At 39.6% G+C, this 22,563-nt stretch overlaps 1 protein-coding gene across 1 annotated transcript in view; it reads right to left on the bottom strand.

Annotated features, from left to right (window-relative positions):
* Positions 1-22,563, bottom strand: part of LOC119647681 (multiple epidermal growth factor-like domains protein 8) — a 100,789-nt gene that overhangs the window by 8,170 nt on the left and 70,056 nt on the right. The window contains exons 6-7 of the mRNA XM_038048796.1: positions 6,411-9,723; positions 4,190-6,282 (exon numbers count right to left, since the gene is read on the bottom strand). Coding sequence (XP_037904724.1) covers positions 4,190-6,282; positions 6,411-9,723 — 5,406 coding nt within the window. The remainder of the gene's footprint in view (positions 1-4,189; positions 6,283-6,410; positions 9,724-22,563) is intronic.

Raw genomic sequence — 22,563 nt, 5'->3', positions numbered from 1 at the left:
CTTGATTATTCGGGTTCATTATATTGCGCATATCGAGTGTTATAAATTGATGGCAACGGCGTGGTGCAATTAAGAACGACACCAATTAAAAAAAGGTCGAAGACGGTTACAGTTTCGTACTAGCGAAGAGGTAACTCACCAGACTCACCATGTCCCTGGAAGCAGCGTGGCCGAAGCGGCTCGCAGGTGTTATACACCCCCTTTTATAATTCGCGAATCAGAACAAAAGTGCGAATTATATCCAACGTAAATCCGCCCACAATTCAGACCAAAGTTTGGCCGGAGCTAGAGAATTTTCGTCTAGCTCTAGTTCCAGCGAAGCTTTGGACCGTGAAATATGCGAAATACGAATGAATTAACAATAACCAAAGTGAATATGTGCGTACCAAAGCGATAAATGCCAATATTGTTAACCGGGACACTATGTTAGCGAGTTTGAATGTAGAAAAGTTAACGATCTTAATACTACAAGTGCAAAACTTAGCCCGGAAACCACACATCAGGAAAGAGCCCATAAAGTACGTAAAGTTGTCGAGCTTCAGGAAGCCAACTACTAAAACATATTAAATACAGATAGGCGCCCGCAGAGAATAATGGAACCATAGAGAAAACCGTCCAAACCGCCGCCAATATAGGGGTAAATCACAAGACATTAATAAAAAAGACTCAAAAATGGGAGCAAACGACTTATACGGGATCAACCTACGCAAAGGCAACATCAAGGCAACAGAAATCTAAAAGTCCGGATACTAAAGAAAAGAGGTTAAATGCCGCCACCAGTTGGCTCGAAAATTATGAAAATGCAGTGCAAACACGATTAATCACCTCTCATCCGATCATACTTCCACTATAGCCGCCCTGAACTTCGACCCAGACTCTATTCCTCCCATGACTAACTTCACCAACCAAAAGACAAATTGGTCGTACAGATTGTCCCAACATTGAACTTAAATTTCCCGAAAATATAGATGCTGCACTGCAGAAAGCTTAACAGCAGCAATCACAAAATGTGCTCTAAGTTCCCACCACAGTGCATGACAGCAGTCACTATTCAAATCACTGGAAACATATATGCATTATATTCCGTCCAAAACCTGATAAAGACAATCCCAAAACAATGCCTCCTCTCAACACTATCCAAATTTTCTGAAAGACGTTTGCCAACCAAGTCATTCCTGACCACCAATTTGGCTTATGGACATAGTACAGTGGAACCTGGCTAATTCAAACTCGGGTAATTCGAAACTTTTCTCTTGGTCCCTTGAATTTCCTACTCCCAACTTCCGTAATTTGAATTTTGGATAATTCGAATTTTGTATAATACGAAGTTTTCCGTTGGTCCCTTCGATTTCGAGTTAATAAGATTCGACTGTATTATATAACAAGTACATAGATTAGTTGACTCCATCAAAAATGTCCTAGAAGATCAAAAATTACCTCCCTAATAAATTTCACAATTTATTGGCCAGCTATCTTCCTAAGCGCTCATTCTAAGTTAAATGCAACGACTATCCAATTACCACGGGCATCCCGCAAGGCAGCATCTTTGGATCATTACGTTATCTTTTGTGCACAACTGATCTACCAACTTGCGCCCGTGCCTTAACCCAGATCTTCGCTGATGGTACAGTGATGTTATCCTCTCACATCAACCAATCACAGGCAGACAAAGTTCTGGAGTGTGCCAAAAAATGGCAGATAACTATAAACGTGGTTAAAACACAGTAAGTCATGTACACGCTTAGAAAATCAACCTGCAGTTCTATCTTCAATAATGGCTCAAAAGTTATTCAAACCAATTTAGTCAAATACTTGAGAGTTGACTTTTGCACAAGAAGATCCAACCGAATTTTAACGCTAGACAGTTGTAATAATAAACGTTGAATGGCAGGATCGCCATGCAATGATAAACGTTGGATGGTCGAATCGCCTAGTAATGTTGAAGGTTGCAGGATAGTAGAGCTGTTGATGGAGCCGTCTGAGTTATCCTCAGATGCTGGTAGGGAGCTAGCGAGAGAGTTCGACAGTGAAAAAGGAACAAAAGGAATTTAAAGTTCCTTACCTAACAAAGCGGTGAGACCGCAGATAGAATGGCAATATGTTCATCCCTGAACACTTGCCGTGGTTACTACTGGTATCTTATGTTCTATACCTTGCCGCGAGGATACGGCATGCAGAAAGTAAACTGCCCAAAGTTAGAATCAATAAGAACGTATATTGCATCTTTTCATTCTCTTTTATACAATTTCTTAAACCTAAAATAACTCTAAATCTACCAACAACAATATTGACCTAAATTGGTTCGAAAGTAATTCAACACCAAATTACTTCGAACATTTCATTCCGTGTGCATATGCATTACTCATATCCATATGCACACATTTTATTCGAGCTAGAAATGCATGCAAGAAATGCAATGCATGTGATTTATTCACACTGGCGTTTTTTAGAATATTTATTTCTAGGTCGTATCGAGTTCAAGTACCTTGGAATGGTATCTTGTAAAGTTTTGTTTACTCGATTACGTAATTTATTGTTTTGATGATGACGCGGGTTGGAATGAATGTTTACGATTTGATAGCTTACAGTGCATGGTAATATTATTGTGATAGCTTGTAGTACAGTACACTACACAGTTATTACTATCTAAACCATATTACCATTCAGCGCAGTGGCGGAAATAATACCCTTCCCAGATAAAGGATTCCTCCACACAATAGATTGAAGCAACGGCAAAATTTTGACTATAATTCTATTATCGTTTTTTTCGAGTTGTCACAATTTCGGTAGATGCCGTATTTTACCTAATACTAGCATTAAGTGCCAAGTATTTCGACTCGGACCATCCTACCTACCTTAAAGATGAGGTTTTGGTGGTGATGGCCAATGGTAGGCTCCCCGCAACATGGGGCACGTATCTAGAATGGTGTATTTCCGCATGGTTTGAACCAGACTGTGTGAGAGTCCCAGGATATCAAGGGAAGCCGTGAGGTATTTAGGTACAATACTTGCATTTGAAAATATTAAAGGAACTACAACCACTTTCTCGAGAGGCCAAATTTCTTTGATTTCACGAGCCAGTGGCTCATAGTTCGCTCACCTTCTTCTCCACGTACTTCCGTTTAATGTTGCTATTATGCCGGCTCGTGTATTGCATCGGTGACATAATAATACGACCAGAAATGAGATGGTTCAACGGTTTTAACGGTCGTTGTTCGACCGCTCTTTCATTATTAGCTTTCTGTAAGCTCGGGTGGCGACCACACAGTCTTGAGTGGCACACATAAATCCCTCCGTCTCAGCAAAGAGTTCCCTAGCACACAGCCATCTGTTCGACAAAATGGCTACCAAAGGCCTTCAAATTCTATTCATCGATCCGCTCTTAGTTTGGCTTCGCCCCACTCAAAGGATTAAAAGATCGATCCTTGAATTTAAGTGGAGTCAGCCCCCAGTCTGCCTTACAAACAGCCGCATGCAAGGGACTCGCCTATAAAAATAAGCGCGCAGCTTACCGACTTGGCAGTTATGTTTGCCGTCACGTCAGCCATGCCACTACCTCCGATGTTATGAAGCAGTTTCATCCGCTCCACGCCAGAGTTTGGATGATACATTTGCAATTTAGACGGCAATATTCCGAATGCATAAGCCAGAGAAGAGATAACGAATACATTCAATGCATTTATTTTTTCCTTCAGTCTTTCAGATCACCAACTCGAACATGGGTTCCTTGCAGAATTCCTTGGTGCTTGTAGAAGTCTGTTCCGATGGTAGCTTGCATGTGGTGGTCACCAACGCTATGTCCGGCATGCGGCTTGTGATGGATTCCACACTTGTCTTATCCAAATTCCATCCGAATATCACAGCTAAACATGCCTACTATTCGCAACAGTCTACTAAGGTAGTCATCAGTACCAGCATACAGCTTTGTGTCATCTAAATGCATCAAGTGTGACAGCTCGCACTTATTATGTAGGCAATAAACCAAGCCCTCTAGCATCATTCAATAGCCATGAAAGGGGGTTGTGCCACGCAAAACCAAAAAAGACTCAATGAATCCCCCTGGCCCTGATGGACTATTACACAGGTCAATACAAGAGTGGAGTTAAACGCTTTCTAACATTAGGTGTGTACACAAATTTCTAAAAAAAATATTCAAATGAAGCATATTATTAAATAGTTGAACACTTACCCTTTAACATCGTCCACACATCTTTCTGATTTCGGATCACAATTGTGGTGCCCATTCTCGCACTCATTTTCAGGCGGGCAATGAACATAATTCCATGTGAACGTTTCAGTTGGATCCAATTCGGTGATATTCTTTTGACTAGCATAAATTATATCACAAGTTGAAGAGGCAGGATATTCAGAGAAACTTTCCAACGATCCTTCCGTACAAACACCGTCGCCATTCTTACCATCTCGGGAACACCAACCGCAATGAGCATGTCTCAAACAGGATGAGCACTGTGTATATGCATGGCATGGTTCCGGGCACTGGTCAATTTCATCAAAATCCAGCACTAATCCACATGTTCCGCCTGCGCAATAAAGTGGATGATAGTTTGGAGCTATGCAAGCATTCAATGCTGTCGACCATCTGCAGTGTTTTGGATTATCGTTGATAGTCTCATCGTTCAAACAGCTAGTGCAATTCTGAAAAGTGTGGCAAGCCTCTGGGCAGACGTTCATAACGGTCACTTCATTTGGATCAACCAACTCCTTGCTCATACACATCGTTACATAATGCTGCGGGGATAACGGGGAAGAGGTGGATTTCGTCCAAACGCAATTGCTATTCTGTATACACTCTTCGCAGGGTAGTTGTTCACAAGATGGTAATGGGCATTGCGACAACGATGGCACTACCATTTCTTTGTCACATTGTTTCTCCTCGTGAGCTGGACAATCAACTTTGGCAGATATACATTCACCTCTACTTTCACAGTTTGCACACCATTTACATGCTGGTTTCTCTTCGACATGCGTTGGCCAAAATGAGAGACATGATGTGCATGAATTGAATAAAGAACAATTTCTTTGCGCTATCCAAGCATCATCACATTGTATTCCATTATTAAATATTAATGTCCCATTCAATGAGTCGCAGACTTCAGATCGACCACTAGTGTAGCACCGCGACGTAGATTCTTCTATTGATTTTACTGCGCAAAAACTGCATCCCATATAATGCCTACATGAGTACTTCCCGCTACTCCAAAATTGGCACAGATCTTCCGGAAGCGATATTTGAATTACTTGACTTTGAGAGCTTCCATCCCAACCTCCGACCACATAAATTAATTTGGTGTCGTGATCAATTGTCATTGCTTCGGCATACGATATTGTTGGGAGGCTGCCAACTGTGCTCACGTCTTCAGTTAGACGAATCCATTGATTGCATTCGTAAACATAAGCTATTAAGATATCGGAGGCATTATAAGGAACGCTACGTCCGCCATAGATGATCATATAATTGTCGGTAGTGACCGCCGAATGGAAAAATCTATTTCGGGGAAGTAATTCCTCAGGCCTGTTTAGATCAGTAAAAATTGGAAGCTCCGTCCATATCATCTTCTCTATATTCAAGGCATAGAGCTTATTCTGCGGATAATCGGATATACCTCCAAATATGTAAATTATTTGTGACTGGGCATGGTAAACTGCACTGTGACCATATAAGCTCGACGCAGAAATCGAATGCACGGGCGGTTTTGACCACTGTTTGTTTTCCAAATCGAATTCCCAAAGATGCAACTTCCGTCGATTGTCGACGTCTACTCCACCAATTAGAAGCAGAATTTCGTTATCGTCGCGCTTGATAAGCGTAAGTGTGTGACCAGTTAAAGGTGGAGGGTGTGGCTTGGATTCATCAATCTCTATATCATCCCAACGTTGATTTTGTATTGAAAATTCCCAGAAATCACCCAAGATCATATTCGCCTGCCCTTTTCCACTACTAGTGAGCCCTCCATATATGTAAATTGTTTGCCTGCTGAATGATATATCAGCCGCGTGGAAATATCGCCCTCTTGGCATTTTCGCTTCTGCTGTTGAGTCAACTGTTACTTGCATCCACGTTCCATTTTTTGTATCGAACTGACGAATATCATTCAACGGTCCATTCGATAACGAGTATCCCCCAAACATCCAGAGTGACCCTCTTTTGTCTGTGTGCAGTGAATGACCAAAGCGGGGAATTGTTTTCCGGAAGTGTTCTGATGACGGGCTAAGCAGGCGAGTATTGAATAAATCTCGTATTTCAAGTTGATGAGGTTTGACCTGCAAGCAAGAAAAAATTAGTCAATGAAAGTGGCTATAAATGTCTATCCAAAAATATTTGAAGAACATGCTTAATTAAAATTAAATTTCGAATCTATCTTTCTATTTGCATGTAGAAAACTATTCACCTTGATCGAACAATCGTTCCCGCCATATCCATCATTGCATACACAACGTCCATAGGACTTATCACAGTAACCACGATGATCCAACGCCGAACAATTTTTAGGACAAATTTCAATTTCACATTTTGCTCCAACAAATCCTGGTGGACAAATACAATGATCTTTTTCATCGCAAATATGCGGTGCTACACAAGTGCCCGAGCTACAACTTTTCACATGATAAAGCGCGTTGAAGCCATATCCATAACCTTCGACCATTTGCTTATAGTGGACTGTCAAGTGACCAGTTCTAGCCTGAATTGTTTGTGGTAGAGATTCTGGACTACATACTACAGCTAATAATTGAGTTTGTTGAGTGTTTCCCGTTAAATCGGGGAGGCTATCATAAATGTAAAGAGCATTTTCGCCACATATCACATTAATATCATTCTTCTTAATATCGATTTGTATAAGAGAATCTTGCAAGGCTGAGCCATTTTTCGAATGAGGAGTAATAAGCCACAAGCATTCACGAACCTCTGGGCCACCCCAGGGATTTTTATATGATTTGTACGAACCGATTCCTTGTTCACTAACTTGAGTTAGTATACCACGAGATTCACATTGGAAATAACATTTGCCGCCATCTTTCGGGTCTCCGTAATATTCAGGATTGCACGTGTCACAATTAACACCGCCTGTGTTGTCTTTGCAGAAACAATCGCCAGTTTGAAGGTCACATATTCCTAGACTATGGTCGCCATGACCGTTACACTGACACGGATGGCATCCCTCGCCAGAAGTTGCATTTCCATAGCTGCCAGGTCGACAACGATCGCACGTTGCACCTTCCGTCCAATTTTGGCATTCATCACATATGCCAACTTGCTTTTCACACGTGGAATGATTGTTGCAACCACAGTTGATCGAACAATCTGCTCCGGTCCAACCTAAGTCACATTTACAAACATATTCTGGAGAGCCAGAACAATTTCCATGGATACATGTTTCATTGCAGGTTTTTATACACGAAACAAAACCATCCCCAATGTATCCTTTACGACAGTGACAATTATATGATCCGTGGGTGTTAGTACATTTAGCTTCCTTATGACAATTGTGCAATCCTAGTCCGCATTCGTCCACATCAGGACACTGGGCATATGCCCATTCTGCCTCTTCAGCCGTTGTATTCAAAGATGCTGCACAGTCATAAACCGACCGACTAAAATCACCTTGCATACAAATTCCATCGATAGGATTGTCCCGATCGAAACACCACCCACAACTCAACGTCCGCAAACATGATGAGCAGTTGCGATGATTTGAACAGGATTTGCACTGCTGAACTTTCGGCGTATGTAGGAGAGAAATGTCGTTCGTGTGAGGATGAGTCAGTGGAACACTTTGATCTAGCCATTCTCTGCACATTCCGAACTGATATTCACTTGTATAAACTGCAAAATTAAAACATTGTGACGTTGCTTCGCACCAAACACATCTTCCTTTTTCGTTGAGGCAATCCGAGCAGCTTTTCCGGTCCATGCATGGGGTCGGACACTTATCCAACGAGCGAACTCCAGTCGGGGTTCTTCCAATTCGTGCACACCGGGCATCCTCCGCCCACCATTCACACATCCCTGTACCTAAGCAATCTTCACAGGAAACATAATTCGAGCAATTTCCACACTGAGAGGGTTGAATTGTAATATATTTCCATCCGATTTCATCTGAGCATTCATTGGTTTCGTTAATAGTGCGAGGAAGACACCGATTATTCAGATCACACCACCCACATAGCGAATCACTGAGGCATTCCAAACAGTTTGTGTATTGAGAACAGGCTCCGTTGGAATAGGGTTCTAAATACTCAAACGTGAATGCTTTCCAATTTCCATGGTACGAGTGTCGGAGTTCCATTTTGCTATGTTCATATTGATGATGTAATCCGGAACCCACCTTCCGCTTTGCCTGAAAATCAACCAGAAATCTGTCCGTCAAACTTGGCCACTCTACGAAATAATAGGCCGCTTGCTCGGTTGTGGCATTCAAAACGACCTTAGTAGCATCCAAAGATTGGTCCAATCCTGTTCGAAATATCGCATCTGAGTAACTCGAACAAACACGAAGTTTTTCATCCACAGTTTCCAAGCTTTTTGTCGGCCTAACAAATCCAACCAATCGGGCCATCATTTCTCCGTTGAGTGCGTGTTCTGTGTGAGTAGTTGCTTGAGGCGATATAAAGTCAACCATCGTTGCATTAACAAGCGATACTACGTCCGGCATAGTCCAATTAATTGGGTGATGATACTCTATGTACGTCAAACCAGGCCTGCGATCTAGTTCAGTACATTGATGAGGCGTACGAATTTCAGTTCCTTTCTCACCCCACCAACCTGGTATTTGGGAAGGCGTGTCTTCGCCACAGACGCCGTAATTGTCGTCTTTATGATGACATCTAGCATTTTGAACACACCAAGTGCATTGATTTAATCCGAGCTTACTAGAAATGGAATGCATTTTGGAATATGTTGAGTATGTGGTTCCGTGGACTAAACAGCTGTGACAGTCCCCAAGCGAAGGACAAATTCCAGGACATCGTGTCGTTTGTAAATTTGTTGTACAATTAGCTCCAATAGTTCTGCCATAGCAACTACTATCAGCCGAACACCAACCGCACTCAGGATCCGATAAGCAAGCTAATACGGTCGTATGATAGCGACAACTTTGCTCCGGGTTGTATAAATCAGGATCAGTAATTCTAAACATTCTAGGCAGTTCATACGCAAACAAATCTGCGTTTACATTTCCATGATAGCCTCCCGTTATCAATAATGTATTATTCATTCTTATAGCTGCCGCATGAGCAAAAACTCCTTGTCTTTTTGGATATTGGTATCCAGGAACCGGACCTAGTACGTCCTGATTGATCCAAGTGTGACAGCCAAGGTGATATAAATACATTTGGTTATCGTAACAGATCTCCTCTTTATTGTGGCGATGGGTATATCCCCCAAATACAATCATATAGTTTCCAGCGATTGAGGCTGTGTGGAAGGCTCTTTCTCTAGGAATGTAGGCATCCCTTAATGGGGTTCTTGGATAAAGGATCTCAGTCCAATGCCTCGAGTCCAATTGGAAGGAGAATATTCGATCGGATAATTTGGAGAAACGGGCAGCGCTGGCCATAATTCCTCCGTAGACAATTAAGGAATTGGTATATCTATAATATACTGTTGAATGTGCTACTAGACGGACATCTAAAGTTTTTCCGCCACGAGGATGCACTTCTTCCCATTGTTCCATGTTGGGGGAAGTGAGCTTTATTCGGAATATTCTGGAAAGAAAAAGTTGAATATTAAAACAACATAACCACATGAAGACAGAATATAATTAAATTGAATGTTTACATTATATTATGGAAAATCGTGATAGCGTTCGTCTGATAAATATTAAAGATAAATATCAAGAGTTTTGCCAAAATAATTTTTTTCAACTATGTAGATATGGAAATCGTTATTAAACTGTTTAGTCAAAATAATTAAAAGAATCGGCGAGTTGACACGCCAGATGAATAAATAATACTTTCCGGGGAGTATCACCTCCCGACATTGTGTTGACTTAACGGAATTACTCCGAGTCATTGATGATAAAATTCAGTCACTGTGCATTCTTGAATCACATAAAATAAACTACAATTGGGGTTTGATTGTAAATTGAGTCTCCGACTAACAAATAATCAGAGATACCTAATTCGAGTCGATTTGCAAGTTATATAATCGTAAATGCATTTTGCATCGCCCCCATTAGACACAGAAGTGACTATAGCATGTCAATGGATGAATTGAACAAATAAACTTGACAAACAATTGAAATGAACAGCCTTCCATTAACATTCCATTTGTTGAAGCTAATTAATGGGAAAACTAACATGACCCGTACTTACAGCATTCAGACACAAGCGTAGATGAAAATCAGAAGCACGTGGGAAATGTTTCAAGCTATTAGAGTAGAATGATATGATAGTTTTCGTAATCGAAAGATGCATCTTGTTAACAATATGCAATAACATTTAAGGGAATGAGTGAGTAGATGTTTAGGGCTGTATCCCCTAGAGGCCATTGCCTGCAGACCGCGACAATAAATTAAGACCAATCACCAGAAGAAAATTAAGAAGGAAGAATAACAATTTTTTTGTGACTTTTAATAGCCACCGGACATTATAGCTAGGTTTACCGCAAAACACAGGCGATCAAATCTGAGAATACACTTTCTTTTACCAACTACAGATCTGCTACCAAATCCCACTCTAATCTCAACCTGGTAATTCATCTGGGGCTAATGAGAGACAATGGACGTAGAGCTTCCTGCGCCAAAAGACCCTATACCATACTAGATTTTAACTATAAAATGCTAAGGTCAACCTGAAAATAAATCTAAGGATCGCACACGGTGGGTGATACTAGAATACGATTTGGATTGTTAACTTTGCACTGATATTCGCAGTATTGGAGTAATACGGAATCTAACCAAAATGGCTTTCGGGTTAATGTCAGGTATCTTCACCATTAGATTGGGAATGCAGGTTCCGATCAACCATACCTGATTAGCACTGATTTGACCTTAAACGCCAGACCTTGTAAAGACTTGATCCAAACCTTGCATGGCCTCACCGCTTTTAAAAGTACAGAACGCACCAAAACGGACAACCTATTTTGACATTCATAGTCTTGAATTTGCAGAGGAGCGACAGTTTTGAACTAGTATAACTTTGTTAGTAACAGTGCGATTTTCACCAAATTTTGTAGAATCGTGCTCTATACTATATTCTACGTTGCTGCAAAGTTTTGTGATTCTAGGGTGAACTTAAGGGAGGTTTTCCTCTCAATTACTAAAAATTATAGTAATGTGCTACTATTAACTTTATTTGAACAGGCATCGGTATGGAGGGTATTTCGGAGCCTAGGCACCATATAGTGGCAGCCTCCTGATTTTTTTCAGATTTTTTGGTTGAGTAGTTTCTGAGAATCGGTTCGTTAAAAAAATGACACTTTCAACCCCCTGGACTCCCCACCTTTTCAACAAATGTCAAAACTAAGACCAGCTTCGAAAAGTACTAACCGAGACCTTTAATTTGATATTCCACATGACTATATTTAGTGAAAAAAAAGTTTACAAACCCCCCCCCCCCCCCCCCTTCCCCCATAAAATTTGTCGTACAAGGAAAATTTGTCGTACAAGGATGTAACTCACTATGTGCGTGAGCGTTCACAGTTCCCACCGTTCTACCAAATTTGGTGGCAGTCGCTATAACCGTCTCCGAGAAAAATGCGTGTGACGGACAGACAGACAGTAAACCGATTTTAATAAGGTTTTGTGTTTAAAAATGAATCAAAAACGAAAATAAAATAAAAACAAATGTGCCATTTCATAAAAAAAATATTATAATAAAAAATATTGCATTTTTGAGCAGCCTTTTCTTGAAATTCTCAATTACATTCTTAAGAGCCTTTTTCGTAATTTTCGAAATTTCAGATTTTAGAATCTCAATGTTGTATTGTTTAGATACTCTCCAGTTGGCCCCATATAGAAAATATTTAGAGGTGTAAGCTCCGGACTGCGCGCGTAAGATGCGGACTACGTATTCCTGGAAAGTAATCGATTCGGAAATTTCTCTAATATGCGAAATCGTTCCATATTGTCGACAGAGATAGAATTCTGCGGCACAAGGAGGAGATGAACAACTTGGTTAATATGTCTAGATAGCGGCTACCGTTGATGTTTAAACCTTTCTCTTCGAACAAATAAAGCCCGATGATCAACTTGGCAATGACTGCAGACCATATAGTGTCGCAAGGGGTATGTAAAAAATCCATGATTCTAGAGTTTTTACTAATATAGCACTGCGCGACAATCGGAAAACGAAAAAAATCCCTTAGAAATCAGCGACCACCATGCGGAAGCCCACTACTGAATGTCAGGAGTACCAAACAGTACTGAATGATACGAAAGTAGACTTAGCCATGGAAGGAGGCAGTATTCATAAGTTTGGTGAGAAAATTAAGAAATTGGTGAAAATGCTGGAGCACGGAAAAAGACTTTCCATTCACCTATCAATCAATGGTGCAATTCACAGCACCGTATAAATTGGCGGGCGACCAAAGCGTAGTATAGGTCCCACGATGGAAAATAATAAAAAACTACAGACAGAGAGGCGAGTCTTCCACGCCTGAAAACGGAACAAATTGATCCAACTTTAGGTTGTACAGACAGACAGAAAACCGAAGTTACGCACCCCGAAAGGGGCGCGCGGCAATGAAAGCGGACTATCGATTTGCGCATTTTCTTATGGAACGTGCGCTCCCTGCACAGATCGAATGTTGCCCAGCAGTTAGCCGATACTTTGCTCCAATTAAAGACTCACTAACGTCTACACCCCACCAGAAGAACGTTATCATTGATCGGGCCAGAAACATATTTGGCTCCAGTTGCAAAAAAGTCGGAATGACTGGTTCGGCGATGAATGTAAGTCAGCAACGGAACGGAAGAATGTTGTATATCAGACAATTCTGCGCTCTCAATCTAGGCAAATCAGCAACAGATCAGATTTTCTCTGTGCGGTAAGTGGTTGAAAAATTGTTGGAATATGGCCATTAGTTGCACAATGTTTTCAGCGACTTCAAGGCCACCTATAATAGCATAGTCAGACTGCAACCATACACGGCCTTGAGAGAATTCGGTATCCCGCCTAAGTTGATAACAATGACTAGGTCTTTCCTAATCCGAAGAAAAGTTTCGGGCTTTTAGCGGCATTCGAGAGAAAAATTCTTCGAAGAATTTTTGGCCTCTATATGAGGATGCTCGCAACCTATATAACGAAATTTATGAACGAAATCACGACCGTCTGGTTGTGAGTAAAGTCAGGTGCAACAGATTGCGGCAAGTGGGTCACTTAACCCGTATCGATGAGATTGACCCAGCCCAGAAAATCTATAAGGACAATATATAGGATACTGGTTGTTGCAACGTTTTATAATAGTTATGAATAGCGTGGATTCCTAACTGAGAGTTGGCTAATGGTAAAATTTAGTTTCGGCAATTTGATCTCTGGTTGCCCAGTGCTGCAGGTTATATGCTTCGGGGATTTTGTGATGAGTACGAACCTTTTCCATTATACTCTTTCGAAAAAGGTTGTTCTCCTACAATTTCCTAATTTCGAGACCTTTTAAGGGCACTTTTAATGCTCAGAACGAAATTAGTTAAATCTTTTTAAAATTAAGATAAAGAATGAAACCAAATTAAAAAAAAGTATCGGGTTGATGTTGTCATGGTGCTATATTCAATGTTGAAATTACCTTTTTTGAGACTTGACCCAACTTCTCCTACGTTTTTACCCAAACCGTTCATCCGAAGAAAGTGTAAACACACTTTTTTTAGAATGCTTGTAGTTATGGCCCAAACTAGAACTAATGAGACTTGTAAAAAAGAATTTTTGGTAGCTTTTAAAAAATTAAATCTCAAAATCGTCCCGATTTTTTTATCTAAAGCATCGAAAAAAGGGACTTAATGTTAACCGATCTCGTGAATACTAGTTCGGGCCATAATGCCTAAAAGAAGTTTTGAAAAGGGTGGCTTCTGGATAAACGCTTTCAGTTTTCGGAGTCGTTTTTGACAATTTGAAATTCAAAACATTGTTAAGTTTAAATGCAACAAAACAAAAACAAGTCGAAAACCGGGAGCCGAACCGACCCTTCAGGTATGATAGGTTTCATTTATTTCTTGACAGTATTTCAAAATGATAAGGTCAGCATCCTTTCACTAAATATTTCTCTGTGCACTTCGACAAAGGAATGTGAATTACAATTACTCGCGAAAGATTGTTTGTTGCACGTGTTTGCATCGTTTCAAAAATATAAGCCGGAAGCCGAAAAATAATTAGATTCAAACAAGAAGAAAAAAATGTCTCCTCTGTTACCGTTGTATTTTGTGTTATGCCAACATATATCGTGTAATGCGACATTCAGTGTTATTGGTTCACCGATTGGGGAAGCATATAGGGTCGGCGTGGTTCATTATACAATAACCATTCTTGTGCCGAGAAGGAAGTGTATTTGGGTTTATTGTCCTACTGGAAGACAAATGGCTATTCTATAGCTAAGGTGCCGTTTTGTAACAAATTGAAACACAATATATTAAGCATCGTTCCTTTTCTAGTTCTAATCAATAAATATACTCAGGTTGCTTTGAAGTCTAGGCTAACTGATTCCCGGCACCATGCTTGACAATTGCATGTATGCCGCGGCTTATCTATTGACATACGACTTTCTATTAAACCCAATCAGGTTGTATTTACTTTTGCTAGACTGTTTTCTTCTATTGTCGAAGATGAACAGTTTTGTGTTAACCGGGCGGCTATGAAACTTCTCAACCCACAATACTCCGCTCTAAAGTGATCCTCTCAGCCCACGGATGCCGCAGCATCCTTCTCCAATGTCGTGGCGCTCCTGAACGTTGTTTTCGAACTGCCAGTTTCTGCAGTGGATAATTCCACTTTATGTCCAAAGTGGTTGATTGTTTTATACCTTTCTTGACGTCGTGGACCGCATGACGGTTTGAAGGTTTTTTCTAGGATAAGTTTATTTTGATTAAATGAGAATGTTTTTTACAAATGGATCGTGAAATCATGCTAATTGAAGCTGGGAGAATGAAGATTAATGCCAAAATCTTAGTCTTCAGAAAATTTCTAGGAAAATCAATAGAAATTTATGCGTGACACAAAATAATGCAAACAATAAAGAAAACTACTGAACAACCAACGCTGCTGGACACCCTTGAGCACTGTCCGAACGCGATTCCCGACAAAGTCGGAATGTTGGAAGCTGGACGCTTGAAAGAGAAAGGTTTTATGTTCTTATGCATTTTTCCATTCGTACATATCTAAAAATTTGAAATATACACGTCATAAACGTCTTAGAGTGCGATGAATTCACCTCACAATTTTACACAATTTTGGTCTTCTATAACTCTGTGGAGCGAGGATTCGTCTGGGCTTCGCCCGCGAATGATGAAATTCACCACGGAGTGAAACTCTCCCGCCTGAGTGGCTCGCCTGCCTGCGGGTAGTGAGGTCGAAGTCAGGAGGCTAGTGGAGCAATCGAGTATTAGAAAACTCAGCCATTAGTAATGGGTTGAAAATAATTGAGATAAGTTTTTCTCGTTTGAATAAAAAATACAAAAGTTAAATTGTTTTATAATTGATTTCTAATAATTGTTAAAAATTTTCTTAAATTGAGTCGTTAACGTTTATAATGGTGTTTTCTTTTATAAGTAATAAATGATTTAAATTTACTGGACGAAATAGCCACACTTTAATTGTGAACTCTATTGATAACAAAGTTTATCAATAGTTGAATTTTTCCAAATTTTCCAAAATTTTGTATTATATTGTTACTTATAATTTTGTACCTTTAGATGGAACTTAAGGGAATTTCAGGGAAGATTTCTACAATACGGAAATATGCTATTATTAACTTTATTTAGGAAGATATCGAAATGGGACGCTGAGAATAATAATAATAATAATCGTTGGCGCAACAATCCATATTGGATCAGGGCCTTGAAGTGTGTTAGAGCACTTCATTCAAGACCGTAACGGTACACTAGGAGGCAATGTGGTCAGCATTGCGCTCGCCCGAGATTATTACCCTGATTTGACTCAGGTACTCATTCACAGCTGAGTCGACTGGTATCCGACGTCAAATCACGATGCAAATTCCACTGCCACCAGTGAGATTTGAACCGCGACCTTCCGTATGACAGCCTAGTGCTCTAACCACTGAGCTATCCGGACACATTACGGACGCTGAGAATGCTGAGATATTAGTTCCATTTTTGCGACAAAATGGTCACCAGAATTTTATTTTTCAACAGGATAATGCGGTAATACATGTGAGCCGTAGTACTAAAGCATTATTAAGAATAACAATATTGCCTGCTTTTTTTCCAGATTTAAATCCTATGGAAAAATTATGGGGCATTTTAGTTCGCAATATTTTTATTAAATAAGCTAGCCAGTAGAATTTTTTATCTAATTTGTGCAAGAGAAAAACAAAAAAAAAATTAAGCTAAATATTTCCACCGATTTTCAATCTCATTGAACTGTCGTTATGCTTTTGATACGAGGAAAACACATATACCGATATTGTTTACCCCACAATTTGTAATAATTTTTTTCATTGTTTACTAATGTGCATACGCTTCGTATGAACTGAGACATTGTTATTTACAACAAAAATCTTTTTACAAAAATATATAGTTGCTACAAAAATATTCCGTTATATTATATTGACATTATCATTTTGAAGCACACTTGAGTGCGGGACGACTCTTTCCCATGATATTGGTATTTAATGTTTTGGGTTGCAGTGAATTTACATGGAATTTTTAAGGTGCTGTAGCTTTGCCAGTAATAGTACGATTTTAACTAAACTTGTGGATATACCAGCTGTACATGCATAAATCCGCTGTTTGCATCAGTGAGCGTATCAGGCCGCTATGACCACGCCATATTTTTCTTTTACTACGACATTTGTCAACAATTGTCAGTCTATATCATCATCAATTGCATGCGAAAACATATTTTTTCTCTTCAATAATCATGTCCAGTTTTGTTTCCGGAAAAAAGCATTTACGGGAAGCTCTACTTTTTTGCTTCAATTTGAAGAATCGCTGAATCGCATTGAATGCTTGTGAAGGCCTACGGCGGCAATGCTCTATCGGAAACAACGTGCTGAGACTGATTCCGTCGATTCAAAGACGGCAGTTTCGATCTGAGCCACAAGGAACGTGAAAATCGGCCCAGGAAAGTTAGGGACCACGAATTGGAGGCTCTTTTGGATGAGGACGATACTCAAACGCAGAAAATGCTCACCACGCAATTGGGTGTTTCTCAACAAGCCGTTTCCTTGTGTCTACGTGCAATGGGTAAGGTTCAAAAGATCGGAAAATAGGTGCCGCATGAATTGAACGATAGGCAGATGGAGCAGCGCTAAAACACATGCGAAATCTTGCTTGCCAGATACAAAAGAAGATGTTTCTGCATCGGATTGTGACTGAAGACGAAAAGTGGATTTATTTCGAGAATCCTAAACGAAAAAAATCGTGGATTGATGTCGGCCAACCAGTGACATCTTCTGCAAGACCAAATCGCTTCAGACGGAAGACGATGCTGTGCATGTGGTGGGATCAGCGGGGTATTTTCTACTATGAACTGTTGGTGCTCAGATTTGGCGGTGAGGAAGACGGAGCGGCAATCCTGTCGGCCAAACCAAAACCAAGTGGCCGAGGAGAACCTCCATAGTAGTGGCACCGGGAGACGCTGTACTCACTTTGGTTTGCCGGCCGTTATGCAGTAGGCGAATGCTCCAAAGGCCTAATTAGGGTGATCAGACCCGAATCTGCAGGGGGACTCATATGAAGTGGCAAATTGGTCACGAAACCTTACCAGGGGTATACTGGTACCATGGAAACCGAGAAAGCCCCTGGACTCTCATACTTCGGGTGAAATCCCGTTGTATGTGAGTACAGCTCGGTTATTTGCGGTGGGCCCCCCTAGTGGGAGTTTCAAGGTGGTTGTGGTTGTGCTCAAGCGAGAAGAGATAGTTCGGTAGAGATTTAGGTAATTCTTGCATCCACCAGTATGAATGCTAAGCCATGCACTTGGTATAGACTGGTACCGTTGTTGCTTGTCTCAACAGGGCTCTGATTGTGGTCACAAAATCAATCCGTGTCTGAAGAGGACCGTAGAATTAAGTCTCCACGACAGGTACCTACGTTAAACACCATGGGCTTAACTATGAACTGTTGAAACCTGGTGAAACTGTCGATGTCCACCGTTATCGACAACAACTCATCAAATTGCATCGTCCTCTGAATGAAAAACGGCCGGTATAACAGCAAAGACATGAAAAACTGATTTTCCTCCATGATAATGCTCCGTCGCACACATCGAAAAAGTTCAAAACTACTTAGAAACGCTCAACTGGGAGATACTACCCCACCCCGCTTATTCACCAGACCTTGGCCCATCCGACTATCATTTGTTTTTATCGATTCTTACGCAGACGTCCGAAAATGGTTTGATGTGTGGTATCAACAAAATGAAATGGACAGAAAAAATGTGTAGATAGCAAGGGCCAATATTTGGAATAAAGTTTTTTTTGGGTCCTATAACAAAAATGTGTTTTTCTTGAGAAAAAAAACAACGGATTTAAGCTTGTACACCTGGTAATGTTTCATATTATAGTCTATATTTGTGACTCTAGAATAAACTTAAGTAAGGTTTCTAGTCAATTTCCCAAAAACTATAACTATATATTATTGTTAACTTAATTTGCGTAGATATTAGTATGTATGGTACTTTGAGCCCTGATTTTTAAAAAAAAAATTCGATTGGAATTTCTGAGAATAGGTCCGTGAAAAAGAAGATCATTTTACAGCCCCCAAACTCCCCGGCTTTCCAACAAATGTCAAAATTGAACCCGGCTTTTAGTTGACACCCCACACGACTATATTTGGTGAAAAAATTTACACCCCTCTTTCGCATGTATTATGACCCGGCCTTAAACTCAACGCGGGTTTGGTTTTACACAAAACTTTGAAAAGGATCAAGAAAACCGATAACAAGTGGCCTGGCAATAACAAAAAGTATCGGAAAAAACGTAGGGTCCCAGAAAATTGTTACAATTCATATAAAAAATGTACACCTTTGTATTTTCTTCTCAGTTAGTAACTTGTATGAAATTTCTGGATTTGACTTCACGAAAAAAAAAAACTACTGTGAGTTTCGACTTGAAATTTTGCGGACTTACTCTTGAGATTATATTTTTCCAAATTGGGAATAAAAAAAAACAATTCGAAAAAAATGCTGAATGTGAAAAGTTCCCTTAAACGTGAGCATTTCGAAGATTTAAATATTGTCTTATGAATACACAAAATACTCGTTCAATCATTAGTACGATTTTTGGAACTTCATCCAGTACAGAGTAACCATTACTCTTGAAATATCTGCTGTTGTCGCTTCTTTTAAACTGGAATTTTTTATTTCGATTCTTCCATGAATACTGTCTAATAAGCATTGCTGCTTATATTTCAATGTTAATCAATGTTAACAATATCTAAATAGCTCTTGTAGCACAACATTTAGAACTAATTGTGCTACCTCCTCTCAAAGCAAAAAGCCTATTGTATTTAAAAGGTAGCCCACATATCTCTGAATGAATATCAACACAATGAAAAGTGAGTATCATTGTAAATGATGACCATCAAAAAGATGCAATTTGCATAGTTTTTAAAATACACTTCAGCCGCGACGATTTCATAAATGATGACCATCAAAAAGATGCAATTTGCATAGTTTTTAAAATACACTTCAGCCGCGACGATTTCATATTGAAGAAGATAAAAAGTCGCAGGAATCTCAGTCTACCGAGTACAATGGATGCGACAGTAATTTGTAACGTAATTTATGTAATTTAGCTTGAACAATTCTGCATGGGTGGATTGGCGCACTGTCGCGGTAATGTACGTTCTTTCATTTCGCACATGTTTTCAGCAGCAAAGGCAAATACTATTATATATAACAAAGATACACCAGTTTTATTGATACCAAATTCGATCTTGTTTTTTTCGATTCCCAGGACTTTTACCAAACATTCTAATGGCCTCCATACTCTACTCTAGAGCATGTTTCAACACGGTATTTATGCCAAAAGGAATTCATTTTCCATATAAGATAGGTAAAAGTTACATTGTGTTGAAATACGTAGCTTAATTTCTTTTAATAAACTGTGAAGATTTACGACTGACACACCAATAAATACACATCATGAAAATGCATCAAGCAACCTCACTATATCCCGCTCTTATATGATTTCTTCTTTCGAATATGAATACGCACAAACAGTCAATGTATTACCTAATACCCTTACTATATAAGCCAATAAAAAGTTTAAACCAAACACTATAAAATGTAAACAATTGCTATTGTCTTTATCCAATAGCAAATAAAAAAAAACATGAGCACATATTGATAATTCTATCTTCCAAAGTATGTGCTCCATACTTTACATAAGAATATAATACTTAGAATGCCGATATCCATGATCTTTGCTTAACGCCTGAAGTTTATTTACCTATAACATCGAACAGTGTACCAACCTACAGAGTAGTGTAAAGAAAATGATCATCAATAAGTGTCGAATTGGAATCTAAGTACATATATACTATAAGGTATCTTACTATCAACGTGTACAGAAATTTTAACTTAAACTTATTTGAATTAGCTGGATTGAATGCAAATCATCGTTGATAAATAATTCAAGACGCAGGTATTTAAATGACCGGTCATGTTTCGATTGTTCAATAGTTTGCGGAAAAGACGAATCAATCAGGTTTGAACTCTTTGTTTTTATTTTCCACATTATGCGTTTTTATGGATTGTTTTGTACAATTGCGGTTATGTGAATATATGTAGACATTAGATATTCATAGAACGAAATGAATTTACATATAAGGTTTTACCAATTTATATTTAAATTTCACTTTATCCTGTCAGATATAGATACTGTGCAAATTCATTAATTCCTAAGCTTGATTTAGGGCGAAGTAACACCAATAGACCGCGAGAATGCAGAGCTGAGCATTTGAACAGTTAGTCCCACTTTAACATTTTCTCTCTATAATTAAAGTCGTTAAAATGATAAAATGAATGAAAAATCCTCAATACGCTCTGATGTTTAGAAGACAGAATCAATTAATCACAATAACTAACTTTACTTTCGGTGGAGTGCTACAAGCAGCAATTAATTTCTCTGTTATCGATTGTCCAGTTTACAACGACTTATAACATTGAGCGATGGCCAAAAGATCGCTCAGGTTGGCTAAAGTCAACTAAGATAGCAATGCTATCTGGGAATCATGCACAAATGGCGAACTGAAGCTTGAAGGTTTGCCCGCAAATAATGCAAGCGCCGCTGAAATATCCCGTTAGTTTGCGAGGGGGATGAACACTTCAGTTCCACTCAGGTCATTATTATTATCGAGTTTGTGCTTATGCATGTCTTTCAATCTGATGCTTGTGATCGCACCGAGCCTGAAATGCCAAAAAAGGATATCGTGCGGAGTCGAAATCGAAACGGACGCGAAGATGAAAATGGAAAAATAGGAAATATATTGAGGCGGCTTTTGAGGTTTGTCACCTTTTTTAGGTATTCTCAGGCCATAAAAATATAGGAAGCTCCTCAATACTCGGTGTGAGTTTAGCGGCAGCTAAAGAGAAGCAGGAAGAGAGCATCCTCAACTCAAGTTTTAATTCCAGGAGCTTATTCTCTCATTTAATATAACAGTCACTAGGCAATAAATAAAATTTATTGAATATAAAAGAAGCTTACCATATAAGAAGAAGAAGAAGAAAAGAAGGAAAATAAATTCAGCAACAAAAAGAAAAAGAAAAATAAATAAAAGGTAGTAATAATAAATACGGCGCGACTTACTAAGGCAGGCTGATTCAAATTAGTTCTGGCAATGAAACAGACTGGTGAAGAATAAAGTGCAGAGGGTTTACCGAAACTGAGACACCCATAGTTGAAATTCTGGACACACTAAAGCGGAAACTTTCTGTCGTATGCAGTCGGTTACGACGTATTCAGAATGCAACGTACGCGAGGAAACAGCGCAGTTTTTTTCAGATAATTCAACGAATCCCAACAGAACGTCCAGACACTAGAGCTTTCGGAAGAGGCGAGAAATTATTGAGGTGGAATTTGGGACTTACCCGCCCAGTATGCTGACTGCTGACGGCATCCGTCATGCTATTATGCCGAGCATGAATTTTAGAGATGTTACCGAAAGAAGATTCGACGAGCTATAACAGCTTGAAGAACTTGAGGGGCCTTGGCCAGGATCGCACACGTTCTGGTATAAAAAATTCACCAGTATACATGGTTGATAGGCACACAGCATAAATCATCACTGCGGGAATTACCTCCCTTATCTCTAAAAAGAACAGAGTGTAGCAGCCCGCAGACACAGGACTACTTGCTTACCAACCCTCTACAAATGCATAACGCCCGTTATTAGTCGAAGGGTCAATGCGCACCTCGAGATCAACAACATTCTG

Source organism: Hermetia illucens, chromosome 1 (assembly GCF_905115235.1).
Source record: "Hermetia illucens chromosome 1, iHerIll2.2.curated.20191125, whole genome shotgun sequence".
Taxonomy (NCBI): Eukaryota; Metazoa; Arthropoda; class Insecta; order Diptera; family Stratiomyidae; genus Hermetia; species Hermetia illucens.
Note: the sequence above shows the minus strand (reverse complement) of the source record. Positions and strands in the feature narration are given on the sequence as shown.